Consider the following 27317-nt stretch of genomic DNA (forward strand, 5'->3'; position numbering starts at 1 on the left):
GATTTTTGGAACAAGAAGAAAAGAGATAAAATTCCTGTCCGTTACGGGACAATGATGGTGAGCTAGCCCGTGGGGCAAGGGTCCCTGGATAGTTCTCCTGAGATCCGTTGCCAGCAGGTGCCCCAGGCAGGTCCTACCTACCTAGTCCTTCCTAAAGGTGAATTTCCCTCCTCCAGAAAGGAAGACGACTTTGGCTTTAACTTACTGTCCCTAGAGTTTCTGGAATACAAGCTCTACTGGGTATTTAGGGCTGTCCCCGCAATGCCGGTTCCTAGATCAAGTACGTTCAGGAAGCACTGGCAGTAAAGTTAATGGTTTTCTTTAATGGGTTGTCATGCTTTTGGTCACGCAGGCAAGCCGACCGGGAGGAAATCACACTCCTACGTGCAGAAGTTCACACAAGAAGGCTTTTTAACTGCCAGACTTTTCTTCCTAAAATAAAGTGAAAGAATAAAACATTACAATGTCAGGTTGAACAGCAGGACTGGACAGCGTGGAGCTGGCTTTATGAATTATTAGCTGAATGTCCTTAGATGAGGTATACAGTGTCCCTGTGCCTTTGTGTGCTTGTCTATAAAATGAAGGCAGCAAAATAACGCCGTTAGGGGGCAGCTAGAAATGATGAACACTGCGATGCTAGTGTGAGTCCCTGAGAAGGCTTACGATTTGTAATGTTGAGCTGATTTTTTTTTTTTTTTTTGGACCAGAAATGACCTTCCCACCCCCACCCCCAGGAAAACCAACACTTATCCTGCTGGACATACTTTTAGGGGTACTAACTTGGGGGCATTTAATTATTGGTTATGCTTCAAAGATTCATTTCTAAAAGCTACATTATTTTAAAGTCCCAAGGAGTATTTAAATTTAATCATGTTGCTTTTTTTTTAAAATGCTCGCCCAAGGATATCTTTATTGGTTTTAGAGAGAGAGGAAGGGAAGACGAGAGAGAGGGGGAGAAGCATTGATCAGTTGCCTCCTGTATGTACCCTGACCAGGGAGCGAACCCCAAACCTAGGTATGTGCCCTGACTGGGGATCGAACCTGCAACCCTTTGCTGCACAGGACGATGCTCCAAGCAACTGAACCACCCAGCCAGGATTCATACTGCTTTTTTTATTGTTGATAAAGAACTGGGAAAGGAAGTTAATTTGAACACGTATTTTAGAAGAGCTGGAAAGCAAGCTAATAGCCTGTATACTTCTATTAATTATTAAGCTTTTATTAATTATGAGTGAGTTCTCTTGAGGAATGGCAAGGACATGATAACCGTTCTGGCCTACAATAGATTTATGAACGTGGAGAATTTGACCTTATGCATTAGAATTTTTAAAAAACCCTGCAAGCACGCGAAATGAGTGTGTATTACAGTGCTCTGCAATTCATTCTTCTTACAGCTTATGCTCACTACATTTATATGAATGACTGGGCAAAGGATGAGAATCATGTAAAGTCTAATGAGCAGCATTTATTTTAATTAGAAAAGAAGCTTTGAAATCATTGTCACAAGCTTCTCACTATTTAAAAAAAAAAAAAAGAATGCCTATCGCTTGCAAAGCTGCTTTGTTGTGAGACAGACCACGCTTCTTTTTCTGTATCCTCATGCGACGCCCCCCCAAACTGCTCTCTATCCTGTCCCAGGTGCCCCCGATTCCCTTCCCACAAGTACTAAGGCATCGCAGGTCTGAGGTGGACAGATCCTTCAAGGTCACGTGACGATGGCCAACATTTGCTCAGTGCTTACTCTGTGCTGCTCTACGAAGAACTTGGTAACAGTTAGCTCCCCTCATCCCTACAGTAGCCTGTGATGCCGTCCTGTCTAACACCCTCGTTGTTTTACCGACGAGGACGCCGAGGCAGAGAGAAGTCTCCTGCCTTGGCTAAGGTCACTCAGCTAGTAAGGGGGGGGAAGCCGAGACGCAGAGGCCGCCGCCAGGTTCCAGACTCCCCGCTCCCAGCTGTGCCTCCACAGCGCCTGGAGCAGATGCCCCGGCTGGCACTGCTCCGCCTGCGCTCGCTGGGCCTGGCCCGCAGGCCGATCCGAGCACCCCGCTTCCATGGGGTTGAGGAGACGATTGCTGTCCGTGACCGTGGCAAAAGGGAGCCCCGCGCTCGGTCACGTGCACCCTCGTCCTTGGGCAGCCTGACTCCTGGCCTCACCCCCTCTTTGCTCATCCGCTAGGATTCTTCGTGCGCTGTGGGCAAGTACGTCGTATCTCTGATGGTCTCTCGTGTCTCGGCGGCCGCAGGAAGGGCAGGGGGTGCCGAGCCTGCCCACAAGCGTGAGCTGCCAGGTGCTGAGCGTCAGGTCACTCGCCGGGACCCTTCCTTCCTCCAGGTCTCACGGAAGCCGCCTGGCGCCTTGGCCGGACGGCTCAGGCGATTGGAGCATGATTCTGCCACCAAAAGGTTACAGGTTTGATTCCCTGTCGGGGCACGTACGGGAGGCAACCGATCAACGTTTCTCACATCGATGTTTTTTTTCTCTCTCTCTCCATCACTAAAAATATCCTCGGGTGAGGATTACAAATGAAACATCTGGAAAGTAGAGTATCGGAGTGCTTTCTGTTTTAGGTTGTATTTAACCTCGCCTATATTCCCGCCCTGCACTGCAATGCCTAGATGACGCTGCACAGTACAGTGGATACGTATTTGTTCAAATAAATGTCCAGAAATCTCTTTTAAAATACTCCTGACAAATGTAACACGTACTGATCGGCAGTTTGAGGCCCCTGGAAATACCCCGTAGAGCTGGGAGGGCTCCGTCACGCACAGGGGGCTGGACCCCAGGCCCGGAGTTTTTGTATCGGTAGGTCTGGAATGAGGTCTGAGGATTCTCATGTCCTCCAAGGTCCCAGGTGCTGCGGAGGCCGCCAGGCTGGGGACCACACCTGAGGACTCTTGCCCGTAAGGCACTCTCGGAGGGGACATACACCTTTCCCAACTGCGAGATGGTCCACGGAGCTTGGATGGTCACACCGCCTGGCAGCTGGGGCGACAGCTTCCTGTGGTGCTTCTCTCCCGTGAGCTATGCTTGAACGGGGGTCTTCCCCGCCCTGCAGACCTGCGCTCGGAGGAACAAACCCAGCTCCTGACCCTTTTACCCAAGCTGCTTTCTACCCCATTGCTTCACTCACTCTGTCCTCTCCTGCCCGTGTGGGGCCTCCTGGTGGCCACGCGCCACCAGTCCCAGCCACTGCTGGTGACGGGTCAAGGTCAAGAGCGTGGGTTCCAGGGGCGGATTGCCTTGGGCTCCGGCACTGGTTCCTCACTCTGGACCCAGCCCTCGGCAGCTTACTCTGTCTGTGCTGCCTGTCCTTCATCTGTAACTGGGTTTTAATAGCAACACCAGCCTCATAGGGTTGCTGCCTCACAGCGACTGCCTTGCTTAGCGAGGGCGCTGAAGTCCGTACAGACGCAGAGGAAACCATCGATTCTCTGTATCGTGCCCGACGTAGCGTTTCGCCCCTGCGTGTAGCTCGGCGCTTTCCTTGGCCAGCGTCACCCACTGCTGCAGTGCACCTGGAGTGGTTTCCTTGTGCCAGTTTCGAACCGAGGAAGCATGGGCGGCTCTGAGTCGCCCACCAGTGGTGGGGGGAGGAATGTCTAGTTGGGTTTTTATCAAAGAGAACAAAGCTCTTCAGGGCTGGACGTCCGATGGAAGTCCGCAGCGATTTTACTTTCCTGGAAGAACTTCGGGCGTAGTTTTGCCATGAAGGAACGTAGACACCAGAGGGTCAGCCTCTGAGACGTGAGGTGCGGAAGCAGCATGGGTACCTTCGCACTCGGGGGTCCGTGGTGTCCACTGGCTAGAACGGGGCCTTGTTCGCACTGCCACATTGAGGGAGGGACAAGACATGGGACCGCCTGCCACGCCTGTCCTCGGAGATGGCGGGGAGGCCGGGTGGGTCATTTGGGAAGGGGGCGGGAGGGTCCAGCTCAGTCAGCAAGCGAGAGCTCAAGGGGTTCCCCAGCATCCACGCGGAGCTCAACAAAGCATGACACAGTGAGACTCGGCGAGAAGCCGGGGCGCGGTCGCGGACGTGGGGCCCAGCCGGGGGGGCTGTGGAATGCAGGGCTCCCCCTTGTCAGGCTGGCTGAGCTTCAGGGGCACGGCTCTTACCTCCCAGGACGCAGACTGTCGGGTGCAGCTGGCGGGGGGGTGGGACCCCAGGAAGTGCTTTGCTCAGGTGCAGCGCTGGCCTGGCAGGGGCGCAGTCGGGGACGGTGGGCGTCTCACCGCGGTCCGCGCCAGCTTGGCACGGATGGTGGACAGGCGCCAAGCGTCCGCAGGGGCGGCAGGAGGGCTTCCCATGGAACTGGGGGCCTGGCGGGGGTCTCCTCTCGGGGCAGAGCCAGCGTGGGCTCGGATGAGGTTTGTGAGCCCAGATGAAGGAAAGGGGAGGGCAGGTGCAAGGCGGGACGCGACCTCTCCCTGCCCCTTTTTCTTTGACGTCCTGTGAGTGGAGAGCTTTGCTGAGGTGGGGAGGGGGCCTCCCATGAATAGAGTCCCCACGCTGGGCACAGGTTCCTTCCCATGGCCCTGCTCTGCCCGTGGCCAGCAGACTGAGCCAAGCAGAGGGAGGGGCATGTTCCCGGCCTCAGGGGGTCTCAGGTAACACAGCTTGTCACCTCAGCTCCGTGGAAACAGCTTCCATCGATGGTTCACAGACGAAAGGGAACTTTACGAAGGAAAACTGCGAGGTGTGGAGCCTTTAGCCTCCGACGTTGCTGGGGCCTGTGCTGCCGCTTCCCTCCCCAGCCCGCGCCCCCCCCGCCAGGCGGGGAGCAAACCCACCATGCGCCTGTCCGAGGCCAGGGCTGCTTTGGGACTCCAGGGGAAGTGGCGTCCGGGGACACCAGATTAAAACCCCCTTCTTGATACTGGTGCAAAAGTGACCAGGTCACCAGGCCCTCGAGGCCACAGGAGAGCCAAGGTCTGCAGAGGAAGGGGGAGGCGTTTCATGGAAAACGGAAGCTCAGAGAAACCGCAGTGGAATCAGAGAGGGCGCCGAGGGGGGCTTGGGGTCTCTGTTGGCAGGCTGGCGCGGGGGCTGAGCATCAGGGCGCTCTCTGTCCCTGCCAGGTTCTCTGGGATCTGGGGGCCCCGGGGGCTGTGAAGGTCCCTAGGAATGCCGGGGATGTGGTGAAGACCCCGGGGAACCTGGGGGCTCGCCTGGCTGAACCTGGAAGAGTCAGAGGATAAGCTTACAGGTTCCCGGGCAGAGGCTCTGCTCAGAACAGCTGGGAACTTGAATTCAGGTTCTGCAGTTCTAGAGGATTGTTCTGCTTTCTGTGGCGGAGTCACATTTGAGCAAGATGCAATCCCTTAGAAATAAAACGGGGTACAGTTACACACCAAGGACAAGTGAGTGCTCCCTTAAGGCAAAGATCCTTTGTAGATTTCATTTTTAATGGCCTTTTTTTTACAAAACAAAAGGGTTAGAGTTCACTTGTATGCATAACTGATCGGTCTAGTCCTCCCTTGCCCTGAGAGGAATATGGGCCACATACATAGCGATAAGGTTATAACAACAGGGTTTGGTTATAAATGTGGTTCAGAGTTATACTGAGATTGTTACATTCAAAGAAGCTCCTTTTCTTAAAAGAAATGTTCTACTTTTACAGTGGTTACATTCTAATGTTCTTTAACCTTTTATTTTCTTACAAGATAATAGTTGGAGAGACTGCAGTGTTTTGCCTGCAACTGGCCACAAGGGATTTTGAAAACCAGGAGAAAACGATTTTAACCGGAGACTGTTGTTATATAAACCCACTGGTGCGGAGGACCGTAAGGTTTCTTGGTATGTGTTCCCTGAATTGTTTTTGTTATTGCTGGCACGGTGTTTATGTATAAGTTAACCTTTAAAATGACCAGCCTTTTAACTGTGTGCAAATATTAGGTTACGTTTTCTTTGAATTGCCTCAATTTAGTTTTAAAGATAAACATGGCATGTTAGCTTCTCAAGTGTATGTAAAACTCCATTTCAGTTGCCATTTTCAGGTAACTTTAAGGGGAAAAAGAACACCACCCTTGGATGTTTAATATTTATTTGAGAAACTAAAGGTTATGTAATTAAAAGAAATGATTTACTGTGTTTATGGGGAGAAAGGATAATCTCGTTAGCTTGTTGAGTATCATGAAGACCAGGAAAATAGCTTGGCCAATAAAGGAAATGGAGCAATTGTTAATTACCATATGTCACACTCGATGCACGACTTCTGTTTTCTGTCTTTTTAAGTCAGCAAAAATGTATTGACAGTTTTATTCGAGGGCAGGATTTACTGACACTTTATGTTTCAGTCTCAGATTCCTGCACTAGTGCATGTGAACGTTGATGAATTATTGAAAATCATCTCAGTTCAACAGAAACTTGACCAAGACAAATTTTTTAACTGATACAATAAAGTTAATATAAATTACTGTTTCCTGGAGTTCTAAGATGAAAGTATGTCTGTATATATATGTCTAATATAAATTCTGATCAGTATTAAGATTAAGGATACTGTAATCCCTCAGTATATTTCTCTTATTGGTGGGATCAAGATAAAGACTTCTCAGTAGTACGCATGGATCTCCTAATCTGTATATAAACCCACTTAAAGACTAATTGGATATCAGCATGCTTTTAAATCTCTCTGAAGATGAAAGGTCTTCTCATCTCAGACTGTTCTTTTTATTGCCATGAAGTTATATATCTCCAAAGCCGTCATTTATACTCTTGAAGGGAGAACTTTCATATGAAACTTTGAAAAGGTTTTTTTCTCTACATGCAACAATACTGTGTTCTTGCCTCATCTTTGCATGAGAGTCATTTAGTAATAACAAAAGAAGCAGTAATATACTTACCACGAATACTGATGGAATTCACACCTCCCTAAATACTATCAAGTCAATTATATTATGCCTATGCCAGTAGAAGTATTTTTTCTGCATTTGCACACATATCTCTAAATAATACATGGCACACGTTTCATGTGCTTTCGATTCTCCGCATGTTTCTTGCTTTCATGACTTTATGAACTATTTAGGAGTGTGTCATTTGTTTCTTGTTCTCCCACGTACCATGACTGGGTTTCCTAGTGTGTTATAATAAAACAGGAAGCTTATAAGCAGAACATAATTGCATAATAGGACATCGCTCTTTATGGTCCTTTGTTCTGGACACCAGCACAAAGGACACACGGCTGGGATTGCATTTGCATAAGCATCTTGTAGTCAACAATATTGGCTGTGGGCCTGACACAATGACATTTTCCTTCTAGATAAAGCATATTTGGGACGCTGGCAGGCATGGAGACCTTTCCCTATCCTCATCAGATATTTCTCGCTAAGCAGAAAAACTTACCACACCAGATAGAGAGCGTGGTTTGGCTAACGGGAATGAGGACATCTTAGCCTCGATGTGATGAAGGCTTGTCCTTTAGGCCCTGGCCTAGGCCAGGTGTTTGGCAGGAGACGCCGTGCCCACGAACCGTTTATTGGCTTTATTCCCTTTCATTTCTCTGCCTCTCCCAAGGTTCTGCTTTTGTTAACATATACTTGTATGACTCACGGAAGGCTGATAAGATGTAAAGAAAGGGCTCTTGTTATTTCCTTTTCAACTTTTTAGATAAAGAGAGAACCAAGGTCTTTGTTTCATTGTCATTTTATAGTCAGAGCTTTGCTATGTGTCGGTTTCTTGCATGAGCCTTTCATCCTCTTACATAATATTTTGAATGTTAAAAGGATAGTCATGCATCTAATGCCAGAAGATTATTTGACCCTGTGCAACTTTCCTGGTGATTTCTTACACAATAGCCAACAATTATGTACAGGCTTAGGAAATAATCCAGAAATATATGTCTAAGAAGGAAAGCATCTAATTATTATAATAGAATTATATGAATTTTTAATAAACCAGTTGCTTGGAAAGTATTATTTTGGTGTAGTTTTAAAATGTCCTGATGAATTTTATTGTAGTTCCCCAAATTATAAAAGAATGGATTTCTTGACATTGGTACCACATTTTTGAAGGCTGTATCTCTAAGGTTAATTGAAAAGGGTGCCAAAGAATTTATCTACCCTATCTAAGCAGAAATATAAGTTTTGATGGCAACTGCATTGAATTTAGAAAATGTTTTTTAGTATTTGAGTAAACTGGCAAGTTCCCTAGAAAAGGGAGGGGGAAAAATCCATGTACTTAATTTTATACCATTAAGTAACGAGAAAAAGTAAATTTTAATACTGTGAGGATCATTGGAAACTTATCATTTTGATTGCTCTATTGCTTACTGGATTGCCCCACCTTTGATAACTTAAAATCCAATTCATAGAAGGTAAGGTGGGGACTAAGTCGCAAGCCGCTACGTGACTTTTAAAAATGTGGCTCGGAAAGCCGTGTTTCCCTGGTGTGCCCACGAAGACAGACGGCGTCGGACCCGACTGCTAATGAGCGCTCTCACGGGGTCCGCGTCAGCCCGAGTGGGCTTAAGAGGCACCATCAGAGGGAGACGGCTGCTTTGCTTTATGCTGGTGACATTAAAAAACAGTTTCGAAATGGGAGGAAATAAAGACCGCTAACATTAGCAAAAGGGGAGAGGCCGAGCCCTCCTGGAGGAAACGTGGCTCCGTTTAAAATCGCAATCCCCAAACGCAGGCTTAGAAGGCGTCTTCCTTTTTTATCTCAAGTCTCATACACCTGCCACGCATAGCAACGCGGCCCACAGCGGCCAGATCTGGACGTCGAATAATGCAACACGCCCAGCACACTCCGGAGAGCCAGGGCAGGCCCCCGAGAGGGATGGGACACAGGAGCCACACGTGCGGAGCGTGGGCGGGGCGGGGGGTGACCGTGTTGTCGTTCCTGAAATAGCTCCTTGTCGGTTTGCTGCGAACTGAAACCCAAAAGAGCAGAGCGTGCAAACGGTGTGTCCTCTTCCAGGAATCTACACGTTCGGACTCTTCGCCACCGACATCTTCGTGAACGCGGGGCAGGTGGTCACAGGGAACCTGGCCCCGCACTTCCTGGCCCTGTGCAAGCCCAACTACACGGCGCTGGGCTGCCAGCAGCTTACGCAGTTCATCAGCGGCGCGGAGGCCTGCACCGGCAACCCCGACCTCATCACCAGGGCCCGGAAGACCTTCCCCTCCAAGGAGGCGGCCCTCAGCGTCTACGCCGCCATGTACCTGACGGTGAGTGGGGGCTGCAGGCGGCCGCGGCCGGCCCGCTCCCTCCCGGGGGCAGGTCCCAGTGGCAGCTTCCTGTAGGCCGTTCAATTGAGGCTTAATAATAGCTGTGCTGTGAATAAAATGAGTGTCGGCTGACTCTCGGGAGGTTATGTGTGGGTAGTCGGTTGTATTAAAATATACAGCCATTAGCATTTCTATTTGTGAACACTTTTGTCTTCATCTACAGGAGGGCTCACTGGAAACAAATGTATCCGGTCGCAGTCCCCATAACTTGCAGCAGCACCATTAGGAGAACCACCCGGGCCTCTTCGCTGCTTGCTCTAGCTCTGCTATTCTCTGCTGGGGCTGAGAAGGGGGCACTCTTTTTCTAGAAGGTTCTCTTGTGATTGGTAACTGTAGCACCATATGGCAACCATGTCATTGTATTTTCTTGTAGACCTCGCCAAAACGTCCTCATCGGTCATGGTTTTTCCTGGATTCTTGGGTAGTTGACATTGTGTTAGTAAGAGTCAGGGCCCAGCGCAGCTGCCTCAGCGTCTGCAGGCGGAAGGGGGGGGCGGTCCCAGGGCAGTGCCTCGCTGCTCCGCAGGCGAGGAAGAGGGCCTTGGGGGGCAGCGCGTGACCTCGGCGTGGGCGCCTCCCGCCTGCCCCTGCGCCACCAGGATCTGCCTGCCGTGCATCCCTGGGGCTGGACGCCTGACGCGTGCTCTGTAGGCTTTCCCAGAGCTGCGGCGCGAAGGTCGGAGAATATGCATGTCTTGGGGGTGCTCCGTTCCGATGGGGCCGGGAGCGCCTTCCTGCCGATTTCCACTCAGGGACGAGATCTCACAGCCGATTTGAAACCAGATTTGATCATTTCTAATGATGTGAAAAAAGCTCAGAATTATTCTCACCCTCCAAAGGCTGTTAGGTTGTGGAAAGGTTTCTCATGCTCCTGCTGCGGTCATGGCAGGCGGCCTCTCCGAGCAGAGGGGATGCACCTGTGGCGCCTCGGCTTGAGCGGGGAGCCCAGGTTCCTAAACAGAGGACAGTTAGGAGGGCGCACGTAACTCCGCACGTCACGTTCGTGACGGCAGGTACCTTTGGAGGTCAGAAGTACATGCATTTTAAGACGTGGAAAGTTAAGCCAAGCCAATTCTATGCCTCACTGCCTGGACTTTCTTGATGCCTCCATCAAGAAGGGAGGGTTGGGGAAAGATGAGGAGGGTAGAGGAGGCCAAATGCATGGGGATGGGAGCAGACGTGGCTTGGGGTGGCGCACATGCAGTGCAATGTAGGCATGATGTGTTATAGAAGTGCACCCCTGAAACTTATGTAATTTTATTAGTGTCACCCCGGTAAATTTAATAAACTTGAAAAAAATGATATAAGAAATAAAATAAAGAGCCCTGGCTGGTGTGGCTCAGTGGACTGAGCACCGGCCTGTGAACCCAAGGGTCGCTGGTTCAATTCCCAGTCGGGGCCCAGGCCTGGGTTGGGGCCAGGTCCCCAGTAGGGGGCGCACGAGAGGCGACCACACATGGATGTTTCTCTCCCTCTCTTTCTCCATCTCTTCCCCTCTCTCTAAAAATAAATAAAGTCTTTAAAAACATGTTTAAAAAATACAATGAAATAAATTTTTAGAGATGGAGGGTCAAACCCCACCCTGTCCCCCTTCTCTCCCGCTGCCCCCAAACCCCCAGCGTTCCTGTAGCCCATCGGCTCTGCCCTCTGCTTGGCATTCCAAGACTTGATGTGCTATCTGGAATCCATGCAAATTCTTTCCTGTTCACTCAGTGGCTTGACTCCACGTTCCACCTCCCCTGGAATATGAAGAACCCCTCAGTCTTCGAGTGAAGATTTACAGCTTCGGGGACTCAAAAGTCCTAAAACACTTTTCATCCATTGTCATTACATCTAAACCTAATGTTCACATTCGTATCTGGGTATGAATTGCAAAGCTATCGACATACAGGGATGTGATCAAGCCAGCGGCTTGAGACAACCTCCAGAGTACTCTCTCTCAGGCCCCAAATGCCGTTCTGGGCTTATCTCAGCTCTGGAGCGGATGGATCTCACTGCGTGACCAAGGTTTGCCCGCGGCGGCACGTGAGCTCGAGCCGTGAAACGCTGGGTCCTTTCCTTCTGCCAGAATGGCGCTTTCAAAGGCATTGCTGTGGGAGGGGCATTAGCCTTCTTTGCACGGGAAAATCTGAACACCTTGCCTTGCCCCCGGTCTGCCGGCACGTGTTTTCGCAGCTTACTGGCTGGCATTTTATCTAGGGAGCATCCCGATTAGACACCGTACTGTTCTAGCCTGTCATCAAGACGTGGAGATGTTTGTGATGACAATAATGATAACATTTACTGAGCATCGACCGTGGCAGGCACCAAGTGCTGCCCTGTTGCTCATTCCCACACCACGGATTCCTTATGAATTATCAAAGTTTATTCTTTCTTTGTTATTTATGTAATAATTTATTACTTGTACTAATCCACTGGGTTGAGACAGCTCCTTAAAGCATGTCCTACTGTGCCCAGATCCACAGAGCCAGAAACCGCCCCGACTGCTGTGGTTCCGGATGTTCCGGAGAGGCGCTCCTTACATCAGTTAGCCTCACCTCGTGCACGGCCAGGCGCATTCCTTCCTGCTCCCGTGTAACCTCGGCGCCCCTCAAGGTTAGCGCCCCCGGTTCGGCTCCCAGATGTGTTCCGAGGAGGGACCCGCAGGGGCTCTCCCGCACCCAGGGACCCTCTATCCCTGGGCCGCGCTGAGGCAACAAGCCAGGCTGCCTGCCTGTAATTACACGGACGGGATCCGCTGTCGTTTCAACAATAGGTTCTGCTCTGAGCGAACCGCTCTTCTCTCCTCTGCCACGCTGCGCGTGTGTGCGCGCGTGCGTGTGGGTGGCTGCTATGGCAACGCGGCAGGGCCCCGACTGCACGCGTCGGCCCTCCGGTCAGGGTGCGCGCTGCGTGTGAACCGACGTCCACGCGTGTTTCTTCCCGGCTTCGCCAGGGACACCTTGGGAAAGCTTTATGGTGGAAGCGTTGGCTGTTTCAGACTTGCACCGGCGCATGAAATGCTGGCCAGGGTTTTGATAAGCAGGGAAACGGGGACGAGTCCCCGACAGCCGGTGATCTCCGTGGGAGCAGGCGCAGGGGCGGGTTTAGGTGGAGACACATTTGCTGAACGTGGTGCGGGTGCCGTAAACATCGGTAAACACGTAAAGAACACTAAGTGGGCCCTATTAGGACGTGTGTGAGTCAGAACGGGGGGATGTTTTCCTGATGCTTCTCTTTGAGGATTAGTAAATAACACTAAGGAACTTGAACTTTCCCGTAGCATCTGGCTTTAATTAAGGGTTTGGGGATAATTTCACCAGATTGTTCTCTTTTACCTTCCTGAGAATGTTTAGAAGAAAAAAAGTCCCTAGGCCTATTTTGGCAAGTACTGTTGGCTTCCCAGAAAAAACACTCTGAAGGTTATTGAACCCTTAACCATCAAATTTACAGTTCAGTGTTAATTGCATTAGAATAATAATTAAATTTAGCTTTGTGGTATTATCTTTTCATATAAAATGAGTAAAGTCCCCCCCCCCCCCCCCAATTAAAGTAAAATGAACTTCAAAGTTGAGAATGAGGAATGATGTTTGGTGACTTTCCAGTTACTCTTACCAGCGTTTGAAACACATAAAATGATCTCTTCAGGTCACTCCTAAGTCTGACCTTAGATTTTCTGAAAATGTTTTTAAAAAAAGAAAAAAAAAAAAGGAAGGGTCCGCTACACACGTTGGCCTGCCCCCATTACCCGCCGCTGCGTAGGAGACCACCCTGAAACTCAGCACCGGGCGTCATCCTCCGGGGCGGGGGGAGGGGCGCGGGGGGCGCGGGAGGCTGACCTGGTTCTCCTGGGCGCCGAGCCCGCCTCTCTCCCGGGCTGCACTCCGCCTCCCTGCGTCCCCAGGAGGCCTCTGTGCCCCTCGTTCTCCCTGCCGGGGTCGCAGAGCCGCCGTCCAGGAGGGCCCGGCCCTCGCCCTGGCCACACCCCCTCGGCCGGATCTTCGGGTCCACGTGACTCTCAAGGCCGCCCGGGTGGGTGGGTGGGTGCGGGGGTAGTGTGGCCTCCACGCGCAGGGGGGAGGCAGAGCAAAGTCTTAAGTTCACTGGGATGGGAGGACTTCGTGGACATTAAACAATTGACCGCGGTCTCTCCCGGGAATAGCAGTGGAAAGGCCTAAAAAGATCACTTCTCTCCTCCTTCGTCGGGGCCATTCTCACCCGACAGCTGTCTCCTGTCATCTCACCCTGAGCAGCTGCGACTGCTCTCGGCCGCCAAGGCCGGCGAGGAGCCAACGGCCCCGGCTTCGGTCCGCCTCCCTCAACGACCTCCCACCTGGCTCCAGGCCCCGCGTCGGGACACAGGGATTGGCGGGGCACCCGCGCTTGCCTTCACGGGACGCGTCAGGGACCGCGTTGCAGGAGCAGGACCCGGGCGGGCGAGAACAGCCCCACCGTGGCCTGCTCGTCTCCGCCTGCGGCCGCGCCCGGGCCGCGCCCTTTGATGCTGACGTTACCCGTGGGAGGCGCCCGGGCGCTGGACTCCAAGGGCGCGCGTTTGCGTCCACAGGCTGGCGCATCGGCAGCGTTTGCTGAGCGCCCGCGCGTGCTGGGGTTGCTGTGCGGCCGCTGGCGCCGCCGGCGCTGCCGTGAGCCAACCGGCCTGTGACCTGCAGCCTTCAGCTCCGGTTATGGGGTTGGGGTACAGGAGGCCCGTCGGACCCCGCAGTTCACTTCCCCGGGCCCCTGTTATAATCAGCGCCCCTCCCCCTGCGCCTCCGTGAATTCCACGCGTTTAAATCTTCTATCTGACATGCTAGTGCTTTCCCAGCCCGACTTAGGCCCAGATAGTAAACCATGGTTTGTCGTAACCAACGGTGATCATGCTGCTTTCAAATGGCACACGTACAATGGTTTCAGTTGCACCGCACAGTTACTACATACTAAGCACATGATTAAAGACACGTGGGTCGTCCCAGCTTGACCATAATGTCACTGTCTTCTGTAAATGACCCTCATATTTATTTGCAGGGACGTCTTGCTCTCTGGCCCCATTACAGATTGGAACGGGCGGCTCTGTGTGTGTGGTCGTTTGATACCCTGGGGTCCATCACGCCATCTCGGCTGCGCCCAACCACGTGCCCAGGTCCGTTTTTCCCAAGATAAGATCGCCCTGTGCCCCAGGCGTCCTGGCCTTGCTCCTGAATTGCAGGAGCCGACGTGGGGGCTTGCACACCACGTGTTCTGCCTCTGGTACCGTCGGCTGGACCCCGTGGCCCGAGGAGCGTCCTCAAACAGGAGTCTGTCCCTGTCCCCTGTCCCCTGCAGTGGCACAGCCATACGCTGGCCACTGGGGGCTGCCGCGGAGACACGGGCCATCTCATCAGGAATGGCGCCACCGCGAGAACGGAAGCTAACGCTCAGAAACCTGACTCCGGTGACATGTGGGTTACAGAGCCTATAGGGCAAAATCACAGGACCCTGTGGGTTAGGGGTTCGGGGTCGTCCTGCAAGCCGACCGGTCAGAGGGGAGACATGAGGAGGTCTCCTGGTGCAGGGAGAGTCCCCTGAGCCAAAATCTTCAGACACATCCACCCAGATGTCCTGTCCCGTGGGTCCAGGCCTTAGATTTTCCTTAGCAGGGTCTTGACCTTGGCGTCACAGGCCCGCCTTCCCGGGGCACTCGGTCATCTCGGAGGGCGCCTGACTCTCACCTAGGAAGCCAGAAGCTTGGTCTTCAGCCTTTTCTTCTTCTCACGCTGCATGACAAAAGGCCCCCTTTAAGTTCCCGAAGAGGCCCTCTGGCCTTTGCGCTGTTTCCACTGGCTGGACAGCGCCCGCACGGTCCCTTTCCTCTGCGGGGCCCCGGCAGACCCCTGGGGTCCAGCCAGGTGCGCCCATCTTCCGGGCATTGCTTCCCTGGGCTTCGCCACAGCCTGTGTCATTGGCCTCGTTAGGCCGTTCCTCCTGCCCAGGGCGACTTCGGACTTTCAGAGCTGCCATTGGGAAGGGTTCGTGCAAACCAGCATGGGTTGGTTGCCCCGTCCCCCTACCCACCCCCGAACATCCTCCCAAGTCACTACCGGCGGGGGGTTTTAGCACTTGGATTGCTGCCTGGGGGACTGATCTGCCTCAGCTGTCACCCGGGACAGGGCTCTCCTTCCCGGCCAGGACATGTCCCAAAGCCCCACCTTAACGCCAGCTTTCTGAGACCGCTGCCCAGTCACCTGCTGCCACGATCCTCCAAGGAGCGGAAGCTGAGGTAGAGTCAGGGGTGCAAGAGCTTTACTGGAGGGCCTGAGGGGCGTGGAACTTCAAAAGGTAGAGGCAGGAAGCAGGACCTGGCAGGGACAGTACAGTCTCGCCCCGTGACGCCGGTAACATGCAGCCTCAGCCGGTCTGGGGCAGAGGTTGCCCGTTACAGGAGCCCCTTGCTGGGCGCAAGTGGCCAAACCTTCAGATCCCTTCTGCGCTCGGTCCCTCGCCAGGGGCTGGCCGGGAGGACAGCGGCCTCTGGTCAGACGCTACTGAGAACGCAACAGGTGGGCCCTCTGCCCTCGCTCTGCTCACAGTGGAATGTGGCTCCACCTTCCTTGCGGAGGGCGACCGGGGCGCAGGGCCTCCACGGCCGCCACGCTGTGCCCTGGGTCTAGGGAGCTGAGGCGCAGTGTTGCGGGGCGGGGGGAGGGGTGCCAGGTGGCATCTCCTGGGAGCTCCCCGTGCCTAACAGATGTGCATTTTTAGTGCCTTACCATGTAGGGAAAAAAATTATAGCACAGTAATTTCGGTCGTCAGACTCCTGCTAAATTGAGGCTATAGTTCAAGGTCAAGGTGATTTCCGAGCATCTGGTTCACTCTGTTACAAGAGAGGTTGCTTTCTCCTACGAACTCAGCCTGCTTGGAACCATTTGTTGTTACTCCCTTTAAAGAAAATCTTGGAAGGAGGACAAAGGTCCTCAAATAACAAGTAGAAATCCCTCTATAATGATGCAGAAATTTAGAGAATAAAAGTGACAGCTATTATTATTGAGTGCTTACTGCACTAAGCGCCGTACAGAGATTATATTTATTGCCCCCTTTCCTTTGCCAAACGTGAATCCGGCATCTTTCCATATACGGTATGTGTCCCATAAGCTTCTGTACAAGGCAGAGAAATGAGTTCCTTAGGCGTGCGAAAATCCCCACTGTTGAAAGACAAAACCAAGAACCACTCAAAAATCTTCCATTGATTGGAGCTACCATCCATTTCTGAAAGAAGCTTCTGGAAGGACTAGTTTACGCCTCCTCCCCTTAGGACCTCGTCACAATGTGGGTTTTGTCCCCTCAACCCCCCGACACTGTAACCCAAACAACCCCCCAGACCCCACCCAGCGGTGGGCGCACTTGCAGGTGCTCGTCTCGCGGGCCACCTCAGCAGCGCCGAGACCGGGACCACCGCTCCTCCCCGAACTTCTCTCTCTCTAGGGCTGTGAGAACGTTGCGCCTCTCAGAGTTGCTTCCATCCCCCTTGAATGGTTCATTGCAATGTCGGAAAACCGCCCGCCAGTGTTGACAGGTGTCCGCCCTTGACCTCCTGTTCGCCCATCAGCTACCCTCCCGAGCGCATTCTCCCTCGGGGCCACGCCCCAGTCTTTCCCAGTGACCCCCACGAGCAACCCCTGCCCTGGCCGCAGCCTCTCTCCCAAAGGCCAGACTTCATCCCCACCCTGAGCCCGGCTCTGTGGCCTCCCATCAGCTTCTTCGAGGCGGCGTTTCAAGCCCGAGCTGCTGACCTGGCCACGGCTCCCAACTAGCTCCTGCCTTTGTCTCTTCCAACTTGATTATCGGCGCCCGTACCCGCCCAGTCCCCGGAGCCTGAAACCGCTGCATCAGCCCGGCCCCTCCCACGCCCACACCCCGCACCCGAATGCCCAGTTCCGTCCGCTGGTTCCACGTGGGCTCCCTCGCACCCCTGGGCTGCTGTTCCCCACCCGGCCCGGCCCTTCTGCAAGAATGGGGCTCCTTTACGTCACTCAGCGCCAGGGCCTCCCAGGCGCACGTCCTGAGATAGTCCCACACTCCGCCCCTCCGCACCACGCCTGCGGCCTGCGTGTAAGCAAGTCTCGCTTTGCGTGAGTTTTCCACGACCGGCCCTCACCTGCCCTTTGAGGGTCACACTCCTGCACGTGACACGCGAGGCCCTCTGGGTCCTGGCTGAAACTTCCCTCCTGCTGTGGCCTGGACTGTGTCCCTCAGGGGACTTGGGAGTTGTGGCCTTTGGGATGCAGTGAGGTTTAGATGAGGTCGTGAGGGTGGGGCTCTCACCATGGGATTAGGGTCCTTCTAAGGGGAGACGCCAGAGCGCTGGCTCTCAGCCGTGTGACGACAGCACCGTCTGCCACCTCGGGACGCCGCGCCCTCCCCGGGACCTGACGGTGTTTGCCACTGGCCTCAGATCTCTGGTGTCCGGAACTGCAAGAAGATAGGTGTCTGGTGTTCGAGCCCCCAGTCGGCGGGATTTTGTCAGGGCACCTGAGCTGACCAGCCACCTCCCTCCCTGATGCCCTTTTGGAGCTCACCTCACATGAACCTGAATTCAGTTTACACGAGACCATTCCCCATCACTAACCCCCATATTTTTTTTCTACTTCAACACCTTAGCTTTTGCTCTTCTCTCTACCGATAATATCCCCAGGACCTCCTACCTGCCTGTTCACCCGGTCAAAGTCCCATTCACCTTTTATGTATTGGTCGTTATTTTATTGACTGCCAGTGACAGAAAGTGAGTCCAGGTGCTGACGACCAAAGGAGGGGAAAGGACAGGCTGAAAAAGTAGGTCCAGGGACAAGCAGGGACAGGCGGAACCTGAGTGGCCGGAGCCATGGCCAGGAGCAGACCCCAGGAAGGAGTGGCGAGGACCGTGGCTGAGGGACCGCTGGCCCGGCGCGGCGGCCCCCCGCCCCCGCCGACAGAGGCTCGGTGTCTCACTCCCCCGCCTCCCTGCACCCTGTGCGGGCGTGTCTGATGGACCGAGGCAGGTGGGGAGCAGGAGCCCGCGTGCCGGGCTGTGAGGAGCCTGCTCTCCAGCTCCCTTGGCGGTGGTGGTGGGGCAGGATATGTTCTCTCCGACTAGGAGGCGGATGGCGAGGGATTCTCCACTCCCAAGAGGCGGCTTCCCAGGCTCCGTAGAGGGGGGGAAAGGTCGTGACCTCTGGGACCCAGATCAGGGTTGCTCTCCTTTTTGAAGTTTCTTCTCACCTTTGTGACTGAAGTGAATCTGCCCACGTTCAGTGGGTTACCAAGCAGAATTGACATGAAAGCAAATTTTTTTTTTGACGTCCCTTTCTCTTTCTGGGAAAATTATTTTCAGTCGTAGTTATGCGGTAATAGTAATAAGGATTATTATATTGATTCCTTTTTCTCTTTAAACAATTAAATAGAAATATATTTTAATTTAAAAGACACAAAAATGCAGTGCAGTATTTCATGTGTGAACTAAAATGTGCACTTAGTCAGCAGAAATACTACACATTTACATTGTTTCATTATTTCTTTGTAATGAAATACCTCATTGTTTTAGTGCTTTGTTTCATTAAGTTAATAGAAACTCCAAGTAGATACATGGATTGGTAGAATTGAAACTGCTTGAGCTGTGTTTCTTTGTCTTTGTAACTAGTGTGCTATTGTGTGTGTTTTGTTTCCAATCTACTTTTTAAATGTAGCACCGTAGGGCCTGGAGACATTCCCTGGCCAAATCGTACGTGACCTTTACAAACTTACTCTCTGGACAGTACATGTAGCTGCGTCCCCGGGCCGGGAATGGAATGCGTAGCAGGGCATTCTGCACATTCACCTCCATGTATACACTACAGTATTTATTAGGGATTACATAACAAAAAACATGCTGACTTACAGCTTACAGATAATTATTGGCACCCAACTCTAGCCATCATTTCAACTTGGACCAGTGTCCCATGACTACCGGTCCCGAACGGACCACCCCGAACTTGGCACCCAACGATGTCCTGGGCTCACAGCCTCCGTGGGTCCGATGCTTGGAGAAGACGCAGCAAGGCTGCCTGGTCCCGGCCTGGGAGGGCGTCCTGACATCGGGGCACGGAGTCATCTGGAAGAGGGTCCGTTCAGGCGTCTGCACCCGAGCAGAGCCTGTGGCTGCCGGGGGCCGCGTCCTCAACAACCTGCACGTCCTCCCTTTGGGCTCCAGCCGCCAACTTGAGAATATTCCTTCACGCCTAAAAAGCCCTGAAACTGAAGACCCTTCTAACTCTTATTTTACCCCAAAACGGGTACCCTGTATTGGTGTGAAGAGCAGACTAATGAGTAAGGGCCGTTTACGCTGGGCCAGCGCCGATCAAGCGCTCGGCGTGGATTCTCTCCTTCGGTCCTTGGCCACGTGCCGGAGGTGCTGCAGTTTGCAGATCAAAGACACGCACGCTGACCAAGGCTCAGAGGAAGGTCGCAGCTCGCCCGGGTCCCACAGCTGGAGCGCGCCGAGCTGGCTCGGAACTCCGAAGGCGGCCAGGTGCGCGCTCTGCGCGGCCTCCAGTGCACGCGGGGCTGCGGCGGCGTTCCAGGTCCCCAGGCCGGCCCTTCGCTGCGCGCGGCCCGTGCCGCTGCGGTTCCCCAGCGGAGCGTCGGCTCCCGGCAGGCCCTTGGGGCTCACGTGGCCGTGGCCTGGTGCTGTGGTCTAGCACTGCTGGCTCCTCAGAGCGAGCCAGAGATCCCAGCGCACTCCCGGGACCAGCACGTGAGCCGAAGCCACTGCCCGTGAATCAGGCTTGTTCCTTAGATGGGAGCGTTCCTAACGGCCCCCGAGCGCTCAGGTGCTCCTTGCTATTAAGCTCAGCTCACTTACAGCGACGCCTTGTGATTCATCTGGGCCATTTTTAACACGGAAATCACAGGGTCTTTTAAGTCCTTCTGTGACAGATTCATTTACTGAACAATCTATAAAGTTTTCTTTATTTTTCATGGCAGCTTTATTTCATTTTATTGTTGGCCCTGTTGCAGATGTCCCCCGCGGCCCCCCCTTGCCTCCTGCCCCGCAGTCCCGGGCCTCCCCCCTCGCGCCCTCCCCGCATTGCTGTCTGTGCCCACGGGCTATGCGTATATGCAGGTATGCTCTTTGGCCAACCCCTTACAGTCCCCCCACATCAAGTTTTTTGCTGGTGCTCTGACTCCATGAAGCTCTGTGGTGTTAAGATCGTAGCGCGGGGTTATTGCCAAATGTAATGAGAAGAGGGAAAACCAATGGTGAAGGTGGAGGCCGCGGGAGGCGAGGTTAGGACGCTAACGGCTTCCCTCTCACTACGTGAACGTGCTCTGGCCCCCCCTCATCGCTTGCTGCCTGACCACCACTAAAACGTTCCTCAGGAGCCTCTCCTCTTCCCAGCGTAACCCGCCCCTTCTTCACGGAAGTTGCCGAGTGAGTTTTGAAGATGGAAACCGTTCCCGGCAGGGCGCGCCGCGGGCGCGCCGCGGAGCTGCCCCAGGGCTTGTGCACAGGCGGCCCTGCTGCGTCTGGGCCCGGCCCTCAGCCTCCTGACGCTCCTGGGGGTTCAGACCAGGGGCCTCTCCCCTCCGTCTTGCACCGGACCCTGCAAGTTAGAGACCAGCGCTGGCAACACGGACTCTTGGGACCCCCCCTGCCCGCTTCCCATCAACGCTCCAGAAGCCTCCCGATGCCTTTGCTAAGAACACGGTTTAGAAGCTTCTGGGTTTTCTGTAAACTTCTCTCTTCCAAATGCTATAATTCTGGTTTAGAAGCTTCTGGGTTTTCTGTAAACTTCTCTCTTCCAAATGCTATAATTCTAAATCCATAAATCTAGATTCTCTGATCCTGTGACCGTAAAGCGCTTTGCAAATACCATTAGTAAGGAACGTCGGGGATCAATGGTACACACAGACGCCTCAAAAACAGACCCGGAGCTGGTGCGCCGGGGGCAGCCCCGGGCCGCTGTGCCCGGCGGCTCACCCAAGGCGCCCCGCTCCCCCCTCGCATCGGCCTTGCGACCCGCACCTCTTCTTGTAACATCACAGCTCTAAGAGAGGGTTTTGAGTGACTTTTAGTGTCACCGCTCATCTTAGCGTCTGATGAGAAGTGTTTAAATGGGCACAAAACGTAAGCATCTTGAGTAACCGTATTTTATAGCGCTTCATAGCCCTTGGACCACATTTTAAAGAAGAAATGCGGATTGTAAAAATCAAACGGTGCTAAGTGGGTTCAGTTCCAAAATGTTGAGAGCAATAATTGACTTGATTATTTATATGTCACTGTAATACGCAGCGCTCGAGGGCCTAGGAACTCGCGAGGGTCAGCCCCGGCCCGAGGCTCTTAACACATAGACGGGCCGGCGGGGGCGGTGGGGGGCGTGTAAACACCGCTGCCCGGGCGGCTCGCGCACCAGGAGCGACTGTCTCCCGGTTCGGGAGGCTGGGAGTCCAAGGCCAAGGAACCTCCGCAGTCGGGGTCTGAGAGGCCTCTCTCCTCGGGCGGCGGACGCCCACCGTCTCACTGCACCCTCGCATGGCCCCCGAAACAGTCACCTGGAGGTGCCCTCTCCCCGTTGTCCCACAAACTGCTTGTCCCTGATATTAAACTTACATGTTTAACTGGCATATTTTAATAGTTGCACAGGGTCTACTTTCTTTATTAGCCCTTAAATTAAACTATAATTAATTCCTAAATTCGTCTAACCATCTAGTGCACAGTTTGTAGTAGTTCGAGCTCTGCAGAGTGCATTTATACCCATTAATTTTAGTGTCTTACTTGCTGGTCGGCAGATGTTAAATCCTCGGGATGAGGGCATTGTTAAAGCCGTAGGAATCAACTATCTTATGTTTGCACGTAATGCTTCCTGTCCCATAGTTTTTGTCTCCTTGTGTCACAGTCAGAAATAAGACGGCAGCCATATTTACCTAAGTATTGTCTTACTTTTTATCAGGTGTGTGGAAAATGCATGCTAAATGGTGAATATATATGGTTTTCAATGTTATAGATGACAACAAATGTCAAGTAAAAGGGCTTTTGCGCTCCTGGCTGATGGATAAAGTGCCCCATGTATGAGATACTATCGGGGAAGGGGGGTCGCCCTGGATAGAAACGGTCCCCTTGTGGAATCCGCCACGTCTGCAGGTCAGGGGTAAGGTCAGTGTGTCGGTGATAAAAGGGCTGTTCTTCACGAACAAGCCATCAATCGGCCGTTGTCCTGGGGACAGCCGCGTCACTGAGCATGCTCTGATCTTAACTGCACGCACCAGCTGGTCCCGAACACTGCGGGGGTTGTTCCTGGCCTCACATTTGTGACTCCCAAGTGGCTGTCGCCCATTCAAGGACATCAGCTACATGATAAGCTCTGTGTTCGTGATTATGCAATCTTTTGTGAGGTGCCCATTAAGGATATTGAAAAGGAAAGGGATGTTGCTCTTGATTTTCAGATACAGCACGTGTGAAGGCCTTCGTTCCCATGCCCGTGCGTCAGGCCTTCGGATTTATTATTCCTCCCAGCAGATGTATCATTTCAACCCAAGTATTTAATTTTAATCCTTTAGGTTTATTCTAATCAGCCAGCAAACAGAGATCTTCATGGCACCCTATGGCAATAATAAAACTTACACTCCTTGTGTGATTCCTGAGCTAAATCCTACAAACTATTATTGTCATTTTCATTTTACATATGCTGTTAACTAAGACGCCAAGAAATGAAGTAATTTGTCTGAGGTCATAGAACTAATCAGTGGTAAGTTGACATTTTAACCCTGATTACTAAACTCCTGCACCTGAGCCTTTTCTCCTGGTGTACACTGACTAAATGTGGAATCTCTCAAGTACCTGGAGGGTTTCCACAAACACACACACACAATTGATTCTGATGAAATATGAAAGAGCAACTATTGATAACCGGAACCTGCAAAAATCGACTCACTGTGATAAATGCTGAAAATTCAAAGTAATTTCATAATATCGTTTCATTAGCATTATGTGCTGGTTGAAAGAGTAATATATTAATAGCTGTAACAGATAGATATAGGAGACAAATATACAGGTAAGTACTGTTGGAAAAAGCGCAAGTGTCCTAAAAAATGGTTTTAATAAAAGAAATAGCAATAAATGCCGAGGTGGGCGCAATCCTTTTAGGAATTTTTCATTCTCGTTAAGGGATGATGCTGTTGTGTAGGTCCAGCATCGCCCACAGAATTAGAAAGTTCGCTGTCCAATAGAAACATAAAACGAGCCACGTATGTGAGTTTTTAAATTTCCCAGTAGTCACATTAAAAAAGTTTTTAAAAGATGAAATTGATTTTAAGAATTTATTTTATTTAACTGAGCGTATCCAGAATATTATCATTTCAACACCTATCAGTATAAAACTATTAACGAGGCATTTTGCACCCCTTTGCTTTACAAAGTTTTCCAAGTTCGCGGCCTTTCGGGGCCTGGGATGGGGGAGGGGGTGGGAGGTGAGGCGTGCATGGTGGATGAGAGCATTTGGGTGCCCCCCACCCTGGGCCAGAAGCCCCGAGAGGAAGCCGGTCACCAGGGAGGTGGAGGAGAAAACAGAGTGGATGCGGCTGTACCTCATTTCTGGCTTCAGACCAGGAGAACCACCTCAGGGCACCTGGCGGCAGGCGGCCGGGCGGCAGGGCCGAGAGGGCCAACAGCCCCCCGGACAAGGAGGAGGGTGGGCCGGAGGCTCGGGTCTCGCCAGTGAGGGAGCCGGGGAGGACCAGGCCAGCGTGGGGCCACGAGGACATTCCGCAGCGGAGGTCAGCAGGCGCCGGCGCCCTGGAGGGAGAGCCCTGGCCCCATGGGGACCGGCGAAGAGGGAGAGCCATTCTGGAGCACAGGGCCCCCCGCCCCGGGCTCCGCGCCCCTGCCGAGGCCGCCTCCCGGCTCAGCCGAGGGTCTGGCGGCCTCACATAGGGCCCAGGACCGTTTTGCCGGGAAGGGGAGAGTGAGAAGAGAACGCCCAGAGAAGCCTGTATTCCCGTTCCCTCCCGCCCGGTTCCCTCACTGTGCAGGGCAGGACGCTTGCTCACCAGGAAGCGGAGGTGGGTTACAGGAGACGAAGCAGCCGCGGGCGTTCCGCAGCCTAGACGGTCGTTTACAGAAGCAGCGACTTCGGTACAAGGCCGCCGTTGCAGCCGTCCCAGCCCTGAGAGGTCTCAGTGGCGTGACCCAGACTTGTCCGGTGCAAATCCCATGGTCTTTCAGCCCCGGCACTGCCTCCTGTCACAGTCTGTCGCCCCCTCAGGCACCTTCCCATCGCCATTTGGCAGTCGAGGAGCGTGAGTGACCCCGGGTACAGCCATAACGCTTTCGGGACACTGCCCGCCTGCCTGGCTAAGGAAGCCCCCGGTGTCGTCCAGAGTCCCTGCCGCGCGTTGCAGTCGCTGTGCTGGGCCGGGCGCGGAGCCCCGGGCCCGGAAGCTGTCAGGCTGCGCGGGGGATCAGCGCGGGGCAAACCGGAAGCTGGAGAACGAGAACGGACGTGGTCCCCCTAGACGTTCAGAATGGTCCCGTCCCCGCGGTCAGCGCCCGCGTCCTGGCCCTGACTCAGCCCCTGCTGTGGGCGAGGACTCACCGCGGGCCACGCTCCGCCGAGACCTCACCTGTGTCGTGCCACTCAAGCCTTTCGGGGCCGGAGGGTGATAGGTTTACCCCCATTTTGCACGTTACACCCAAGGAGACTGAGGCTCAAGCAGGTTGGGTAGCTTGTCTCAGTGAGCGGCAGAGCCAGGGCTCAAACCCAGGTCTTCATGGTTCCAAAGGAGATGGCGTAATCCTGGTGCCGCGGTCACCTCCTCCTCTGGGTCGCTTTTACGAATCCCAGCGCGTGTGCTCGTTCGTTCCTGCGTTCATTTGCACGTTAAGCGGACAGTCATTGAATGTAGCATCGTTTTCTTTGGACGCCATGACGAATGTTCGCAAACCTAGGGCCTTACAACAGCCCCAATTCATGATCTTAGAGTCCCCTAGGTCAGACATCCCACACAGGCCTCCGTGGGCGAGGATCGAGGTGTGAGCCCAGCCGTGTCCCTTGGAGGGCTCGGGGGTCAGGGCGGGGGGACACACACTCCGCCTTTCCCAGCCTCTGGGAGTTTCTCGGCTGCGGCCCCTCCTCCTCCCGCTGCGACAGCGGAGCATCTGCAACGCTCTCCCTGCCTGCGGCCCAGGGGCCCGCCCCCGCCCCGTGCCAGGCGCTGCTCCAGGATGCACGGGGCGGCGGGGGGGGGGGAGAAAGACAAGAGCAGGTAGACAGGGAAGGAGGCAAGGAGGCTGTGTCAGAGGCTGGAGGGCCCTCTCTCAGCCATCCGTGAGCACCTGCCCGGGCAAGTGCTCGGTGCACGTCCGGGCATGGACGCAGGGCTCCATTCTAATGGGTGTCCGGCCGCGGGAGCTGATCGACGTGTGGACCCGGCAATGGAGCACGTGACTCCAGAGGGCGACCAGCGCTGCGAGGAAACGCTCCATACTCTCTCCCCTGGGCCCTGGCCTTGGTTTGCTCTTTAATATAGCGACGCAGTCCGTCTGTGCTGAGCGCCTCCTGTGTGTCCGGCCAAGGGCTGGCTCCGTGCCGGGTTTAGAGCAAAGGGCTCCCATTTGGCCTCTGTGTCCTCACTCTAGTGAAGGGAACAATTCAACTTCATTAAGCCACACGTCGTGGCAAGCGTTCTGAAGACGACGGGCCAGGTGTGTGGAGAGCACACGGCGGGATTCCTGGCGTGAGCGCCCCACAAGCGCCCCTTGCCAGGAACCTGGAAGAAACAGTTTCAGGTGTCCTTCAGGTGTCCATGAATGCTGACCGAACACCGGCCTTTGTGTGTTTTTATGTTTAGTTATTTATGTCGTCGCAGTGCTTTAAAATTGGACAGTGCTTTCTCAACTTAGCCAGCAGATGGGTGTTTATTATCACAAGTGAGTCAGTTCACATTCCAGGATAATGTGGGCATTGTGCTTACACTTTAGTCAAAGCGAACCAGTAAGCAGAACCCTGTAGGTCTGCGCGTCAATTCTTGTGTACATTTGGAAGCAAGGATTAAAGGAGAGAAGAGGACGCAGCAGGCTGTTAGCAGGGGCACACGACCAGCTTTGGCCCTTAGCGTTGTGCTAAGAGATGTCCGTGGAAGGGATGGATGACGACAGGCGATTCGGGTTAGTTAAAGAGGTGGGTGGGGCCTGTAAGGTGCTGAGCACCCATCGACCCTGGAGGGCTGAGTGGGCTGTGTCCCACTTAGATCCGGCCCCCTGCGGTTTGTGTTTTGTTTTAGCTGCATTTTGACATCTGGTGGACCGAGATGGTTTCTTAAGTGAATTAAAAACCAAGGAAGCATAAATAACCAATTCCTGTCCTGTATCCAGCTCGCTAATAGATTCCTGTGCCATCGTTTTCTCTTCTGCAGATGAGGGATAACGAGGCATTCTGTAAAGCTAACACGATTAGAGTGGGTCAAAGACCCCTATGAAGTACCACAGAGCTGCCCAGCAGAGGAAAAAACTTGTACATTTTTTGTGACATCATGCCAACTAATTATGCTCCAGAAAAAAAAAAATTGTGCATTATTAAGGCCTGCGATGATCCACCTTAAAGTCAAATTACTTGAAAAAACGTCACCCTTCTCCCATAACCCTTAAAATTCGGTCTTCCTCCATTCCCGGCCTGGACGTTGAGTGGGGTCTGGTGCGGGAGGAGCCAGATGTAGGCGGTTCCTATCACAGCAGCTTTTCCATGCGTGCCCCCAGCGGCCAGACTGTCTTTGGACCCTGATAAACAATGCTCCTGTCCTCAGCTCAGTTTAGAGTGAGCTCCCCACGCAGGAGAAACGTTGGCAGGCTGTGCCCCGAGCCCCCAGCTGAGTGTAGGCTTGCCCCAGTTCCCGGGGGAGGGCCGGGCACACCCCAGACGGCCTTCGGCGGGGGGAGGGAGAGGCAGACGCTTCCAGAGCCGCACAGACCACTTCCTCCTTCTCACCAACCGCACAGAACGCTGGCGCCTCGCCCCGCCCCGCGTTTCCATGGCAGCCCTCGTTCTCCTCTCTCCTTTCAGCTCCCTGGCATCTGCTGATGCTCAGCTCATGCTCATTGGCCATGTCCTCCAGGCCAGAAATC

General features: G+C 53.5%; 1 protein-coding gene across 1 annotated transcript in view; it reads left to right on the forward strand.

Moving 5' to 3' along the window:
- Nucleotides 1-27317, forward strand: part of PLPPR5 (phospholipid phosphatase related 5) — a 78427-nt gene that overhangs the window by 22329 nt on the left and 28781 nt on the right. The window contains exons 2-3 of the mRNA XM_054564689.1: nt 5669-5801; nt 8922-9172. Of these exons, the coding sequence (XP_054420664.1) occupies nt 5669-5801; nt 8922-9172 (384 nt within the window). The remainder of the gene's footprint in view (nt 1-5668; nt 5802-8921; nt 9173-27317) is intronic.

The sequence above is a fragment of the Pteronotus mesoamericanus genome, unplaced genomic scaffold (assembly GCF_021234165.1).
Source record: "Pteronotus mesoamericanus isolate MK-2021 breed Mesoamerican mustached bat unplaced genomic scaffold, CSHL_Meso_final scaffold_99, whole genome shotgun sequence".
Classification (NCBI taxonomy): domain Eukaryota; kingdom Metazoa; phylum Chordata; class Mammalia; order Chiroptera; family Mormoopidae; genus Pteronotus; species Pteronotus mesoamericanus.